Source organism: Genypterus blacodes, unplaced genomic scaffold, assembly GCF_046128005.1.
Source record: "Genypterus blacodes isolate CSIRO-AG114 ecotype Tasmania unplaced genomic scaffold, CSIRO-AGI_Gbla_v1 ptg000030l_1, whole genome shotgun sequence".
NCBI lineage: Eukaryota > Metazoa > Chordata > Actinopteri > Ophidiiformes > Ophidiidae > Genypterus > Genypterus blacodes.
In genome coordinates this window covers 1053517-1060423 of record NW_027466843.1, presented here as the reverse complement: position 1 = coordinate 1060423, position 6907 = coordinate 1053517, and the positions used below count along the sequence as shown (strand labels likewise).

At 39.2% G+C, this 6907-nt stretch overlaps 1 protein-coding gene across 1 annotated transcript; it reads left to right on the top strand.

Annotated features, from left to right (window-relative positions):
- Positions 1-608: 608 nt before the first annotated feature.
- cep20 (centrosomal protein 20) lies at positions 609-2901 on the top strand. The gene is made up of 4 exons (XM_076145599.1): positions 609-667; positions 1333-1530; positions 2115-2199; positions 2440-2901. Exons 1-4 carry the CDS (start codon positions 640-642, stop codon positions 2567-2569), a joined length of 441 nt encoding a protein of 146 aa, XP_076001714.1. The 5' UTR covers positions 609-639; the 3' UTR covers positions 2570-2901.
- The last annotated feature ends 4006 nt before the right edge of the window (positions 2902-6907 follow it).

Sequence of the window (6907 nt, the reverse complement as noted above, 5' to 3'; positions counted from 1 at the left end):
CTGGATAATAAAATGTTATTTGAATTGGCGGTTTTCTTCTCATCTTTTGAATTTCAATTAATAATGATTTAAGTTCCAAAAAATGTATTCATAATGAAGAAGAACTTTTTAAGTACCATGTTGAAGGGGTATCGCTTAAGAAGGCAGTATGATTGAAGTGTGGCCGGGTGTAACATTCATAAATAACACAGTAATATATTAATGGGAATATTTTGGCTATTGAGTACACATAAAACTACCTTAAAACACCACTTAAAATCTTAAACATCCACTTAAAGTAATTTTTTTTGTAATAATGCATAAAAGCCATAGTATGTAGGTCTTCAGGTCTCCACAAAGAAATAAAGTGAATGTACAAAGTATGTGATGTACAAATGTTCATTCATCCAATTCTTCTCTGGGTCAAAATTGTACTACTTTTTTTCAAATTGAAAAATAATGAAAATTTAAAATTACAACAACGCTCTTGGCTTTCTAGTTGTCAAACGCGACAATGAATAAAATCATAAGTAAAATCAAGACAACAATTAGGTTAAAACAACACAGGGTGGATGTAATTACAAAGTTTTGCCTCTAGGTGGCGGAATACGCACGTCGTCCATTTCCGTTGGCTGTGTCAGTGTGTTTACACTTGTAGCAATGGCGACCATCACTGAACTGAAGTGCGGTAAGAACTAGTTTGCTGTAATTTGCGATTTCGTTCTTGTTAAATCTGAGTCGATGAAAAACAAACCGCTGTATTGCGTATGTTTGTTTGTTACCACTGTTTTACTTAAAGCTAGATTTACCCCGAATCAACACGATTCACTTGCGTGCACACCCCTCCATTCAAACATCTAACAATTAAGCCAAAACGGCTCCAGTTGTCGACAAACAAAATGTTTAAAATGACATAAAACCCTCTGTACTGTCAATGTGTAATTACAATTATATTCGGCAAGTATATGATCTATGAAGTAATTGTTTTAATGAAATTCTAACTAGGTTTAGTATTCCCACACTGCCAGTCGGTGCCTCACTAGCTAACGATAACATAGCGAGCAAGCACCTTTAAAATGTGGCATTTTTTTAGACTTTAAGGCAGCATAGTTAAAAGTATGTATCCCGAATTACAGATATGTGTCTAATCATTCTACTAAGATCAATCAGCTGGGTTTCTTAATCGATGCGTAAACACTTATGGATACATCTTTCAGTGGAGTTTGGCAGATAGAGGTAAACATGCGCAGACGTGTCTATTGGTGACGTAATTCAATTCATGTCGTTGGCGCGGTTAACCTGTCTTACAAAAAGCCTGTTGATGATCTTGTTCAAATTTTTTATTCATTTTAGCTGTGAGGGAGACGCTGGAGTCCCGCGGGGTGTTGGGCCAGCTGAAGGCTCGTATCCGGGCGGAAGTGTTCAGCGCCCTGGATGACCAGCGTGAACCGCGTCCGCCGCTTTCCCACGAAAACCTGCTCATCAACGAGCTGATCCGGGAATACCTGGAGTTTAATAAGTACAAGTACTCCGCCTCGGTACTGGCTGCAGGTGGGTGACAAACGAGCACTCTGGTTCAATTATAATGCAGATTCCTAGTCAATATGCAAGGTGTTTACAGTATATTATCATCTCTCACCTTCTTATGGGCGATACAATAACACACATCTCTTACTATAACAATCCAATGAAAATCTAACATAAGATATTCTATTGAAAATGACTGCAGATAAGAATCGAGCCCTGTTGATAAAAGCTGAACACTGAAATGTACAAATATAGGATTTATGTTAGGGCTCATATTGATTCCACAGTGTTGATCTGGTGTCCTTGTGAGTTTGTATTACCTGGATGCCCTTGTTGTGCAATCAACTGCAATTAACATGTTTGGAACAACACTATTGTCAAATGAGGTCAGATATAACACATTGCTCTCCTGAAATACTACTGAAAGAACACTAAAGGCCATTGATGACCTTACAAAGCCCAGTGGCTGAAGTTGCTTATGCGGCAAAGATGATCCTGCTCTTTATTACATTGTATGTACCTCATATCCATAGACAGTCTATACATCCAATTACAGCAGCTGACACTTATCCACTGTTCTAGTTTAAAAATGAACACTGTTTCCGCAGAGTCAGGCCAACCTGAAGTCCCCCTGGACAGACAGTTCCTGGCAAATGAGCTGAAAGTAGTAGAAGACACAAGCTCTAAATCTGTGTAAGTATGCAAGGCTGAGTTTGGGGAATTTGGGCATCACAATCCTTTATTCAACACAGGGGAATACATGTGTCAATATATACAGTGTTGTTTTTCAGAAAACTAATATAGGCTTTTTGTGTTCGTTTATTTGTTTTTTCCATGCTACCGTTTTTTTAATTTGTAAACTCTTTCAACACAGTAGCCCAGAATTACCGAATCATCCGAATCAAGATTTTAATCAATATAATGTCTTTTCAGACCTCTTCTTTATGGCTTGGTGTCCCACTTCCTGAGCAGCGGTGATGATGGGGGTAAACTGTTTCTGCGGGGCGCCTCTGTGCAAGCTGGTCCCTCTGCCAGCAACACAGTACCTGGACCTGATGCCTAAACTCATTCATCTTCATGGAAATATGTTCATTTGGTGTCTTGTCAGTTTCCTTTTGCTGTCATTAGCAGCATTGCTACATAGACATTGAGTGCTATGAAGCCAAATGTGTTTTTAAATATTGCCAAATGTTTCCGTATGGCTTATGTTTTTTAATTTTAGCTATACATTTAACATTTTATATTCAAGCGAATGGTCTGAATTGGTCTCAGATGTCGTTGTTTAAACATAATCTATTTATATGTGCTTGTTACTATGTAACCAAGACAACATTCCCTGGTGCCTCCTTTATGTTTATGTTGAAATGTTTGATATTTTATACTTCGATTTGACTGTTAAAAATAAATATTCTGTATTTACACTTTGAATTAAATCCTTTGTGGGTGTGTTGTTTTATTGGAATCCACATGGTGGCAGCCTAAGCCACCACAAGCCTGAAGGTTTGCCCTGTGAAGTCATACAAGTTCTTCACTATTAAGAACATAAAGAAAAATACGTTTGTGCATATAGATGTTTAGAATGCCATATGTCATTATTATGCATTCTGTGATGGTGCTATTCTAACAAACCATTCTCAATATCTGTTGATATCAAATATGGTATCTTCCATTGAACAGACACCACCATTCTGACTAAGACGTTAGACAAATCATTGTAGACGATACTATGAATACAAAATAACATGTTGGCAAACCTTAGCGATTATCTAATAAGTCATTTTCAAACAAGGTGATAGTACTGTTGATTCCAGGTTTGTTGTGTAAGGTAATACTCTCCCTGTCCTGATGTCAAACCTTGTGATGGGAGGACAGCTGATCGATCTGCAACAGCTTTCTTGTCAGTATGGTGTACACAGTATTGGTTGACTTGTCCGAGGATAAATATATTAAATTCGCATTGAATGACTTTCCTGTCATTATGGCATTATTGTTGCCTGCACCAAAGTCCCAACACTGTGCCACTGCCTCACAATGCACCTAAGTAACCACATGTGTACACAACATGTGATACATTCTCTCATCTCATCTCAGATCAAATCTAATCCATTTGTTTATTCTTGTTTACATCTGCTTAGCTGTTTTTCTTCCTTCCTTCGGAGAAACTGCAGAGACCTTATGGCATCTCTCATTTGAGTTTATTTTCACAATAGTTATCATTGCAACAAAATCTGATTTCATTTGCCAGGCAAGGAAAAAGCATGCCACCTAGCACCCAGTAACCACGAAGGCTAGTAAAATGAAAAATAATCTAAGTCTTTGATCTTATGACGTCCTTTCAAATCCCCACAGTCGTTGAATGGAAAAACGCCACTCTTAATGTAGCCCAGTGTTTGCATGAGAGTGTAATACTTGATTGAGACCAAACTACTCACAGTCTACAATGACAGAGCTCAATGCAAATATTGCATCATGTATTTTACCATGGTTATTGTGCATGTAACTATGTTTCCCCATAATACTTGAATCTAGTTTATCTGTTACGCATATGATCTCATGACCTGAAACCTCATTTACTAAACATGTTTATGCTTCATTAAGGAGTAAGAAGCCTTTGGACTATTCTGTCTTAGTGTTGTTCATCTCAAAGAACCACCACATGTTGCTCAGACCAAAACAGGTCACACAAACATCTATAGTTACCAGCCAGAAGGTTTTACATCTCACTTCCTTTCTCACCATTTAAGGCAACTTGACAGTCTTATCTCACGCCACTTAAAGCATTAAGTTTCTGGAACTGATTAAGAATGGGACTGGCTCCTTACTCCTTAGTCTATTTACTCATGCTGAATTGTGTTGCATTGTGTTGTTGATAGGCTTTGATAAGATGAATATCAGTTTATGAAATCATAGTTCTCAGCTAAGCTTACTAGAAGAGCACGAGGACCTAAATGTACACTGGCCTCTCATGGAGCTGCAAGGAGCTGTAAAGATGAAATGTATCCAGTAATTACCAGTGCAGTATGTAAAGCGAGAAGCATACTGTGTGTTTATACAGTATCCTAATCCATCCTCCATTCTCAGTGTTATGAAAACATAATAAAGAGGTGTTTAGTGCATGTTCTTACTGAAGATAGAGCCATAAGTGAGTCTCATCTGGGGAACCTTGGAGTGTGAATTTACATGTCTGCTTTGGACCAAACCTTATTTGCCCTTAATAGTTCTGGCACCAAGCTACCTCGCTTACTGGCACCACATGTGTGAGTGTTCCCTTGTAAATGGCTATATAAGCAGAGGAAGTCGAACAATGGCAAGTGATCGTTCAGTTGGCAGACACAGCTGTATAAATTGTATCGAACACAGTTGTCTTTTGACTGCACTAGAGTAAACTGATGTTTGCCCTGGGCTCAAATTAGAATGCTATTGCATTCCATGGGGGTCAAACATATCCATAAACATATTTTCTCTCTAATAGATGACCATGTATGGCCAGGATGGTGAGGAATCATGCTAAACATATGAAAGGAATCTCATTTGTGGTTGTGTCTTAATTCATGTATTTTCATTGTATTTGTTCTACCACATTGAGGTGAACAGTCTGCCAATCATTTTAGTCAAATGAAAACTGCAACTTCACTCATTTAAGTCACGATGTGCGATGTGCGAATCATTGAAACAGTACCATAATTATTTGTAGTAAATAACAGTGATTGCTCAAAGGAGTGCAGTGACATTTATCCACTACTACTGTATATTTATCCATCCGTCAGTTAGACTTTTTATCCAAGTTAACTCCCACCCCTTCCTTGTCACAGTGTACTTTTCATAGTTTTATTCATTGCTCTGTGGAGCTGCTCAGAGATTACGCTCCATCTCACAGCTCCGGGGGAGGAGAATATTTTGGCAAAACTTTTAAGACCAACTCGTTTTGTTAGCACAACATTGCCCCCATACTTCCAGTTCAGCCCTTCCAATTTTCATTCTCCTGTCCTCCCCTTTTCTCGCATGTAGCTCCACACATCAGAATAGAGAGTTTCATCGACATAAATCATGAGGTAATTATATCACAGGATCTTGGATTTAGCACAGAGAGTAAAAATGAGTAATACAAATGTAGCAGATTAACTGATGTGTAGTGCAAATGATCAACTGGCAGCAGAAGGTCAAGAGAAATGTACGATTTAAATTTCCTCTTCCTGACTTTCCTCTCCTGACAGCTTTCCATTTTTGAGCTATAACCTCTATTACACCTACAGTACATGATGAGGAAGAATTATCCCCACAGAGGTAACAGTGTTTGTTTGAACAATGATATTGTTGCTGGACCATATTTAGTCACTGGTGCTTGGGTTGCTTGTCTGTGCACTTTGAAAGCAACACAGAAAGCAGCTGAGATCCCACACAGACCCCACTGTCCTTATATGGCACACACACGGCAACCCTCACTGCTCAGTGCATCTCCCGCTTCTGCTCCTCCCTCCTCCTCCTCCTCCTCCTCGCCCCCCTTCCATTCCCTCCTTTTAGCCTTCATCCCTTCCTCAGTCTTCCTCTTTCTCCATCAGCATGTTTCTGTTTTCTCCTCTGCCAAGTCTTTCAGCCGTAGTTTCCTCCACGCCTCCTTGATGTTGAGCAGGGGGAGCGTGGAGGTCCTCCATGTTGGTCTTTGGTCTGTCATCAGGGTTCACATACATACCGACACTGCAGCAATGTAGAACAGAACAGGCCCCAACTATCAACCATCTGCTTGATTTATTGGACCAAATAGAATACAGTCCTTTTATAGGAAGTTCCACGCACTTGGAGGCTCACAGTCATCCACTTGTGTATACTGGGGGAATCTCTCTAAGGGGGGTAGCAGTAAGGGGATTCCTGTGCTGGAGACAGCTGATTTACCTTATGAGGAGTGGGAGCGGATTGCATAATCTGTAATTTTGCAGTGGGTGGAATTGGACCAAACAGATACACACTAAACAGACTTTTAACCTTTTAACAAGGCACCAGTTGACATACACTCTCATAGACAGATGAGTGTGACACGACCATATTGGGCTCAGGAATGTTGCAACATAACTGCACTGAAGGAATTTAACTGTATTCAATATCATCCAAATGTATTTATTTATTTACATGTTTAACGGTGAAGGTTTAACATTATTCAATGATGTGGAATTTCGTCATAGATAGATGTATAGATAGATAGAGAGACAGACAGACAGACAGACAGACAGACAGACAGACAGACAGACAGATAGATAGATAGATAGATAGATAGATAGATAGATAGATAGATAGATAGATAGATAGATAGATAGATAGATAGACTGACTGACTACCTTCACTACAATCATTCCTTGCAGACAGACAGACAGACAGACAGACAGACAGACAGACTGACTGACTGACT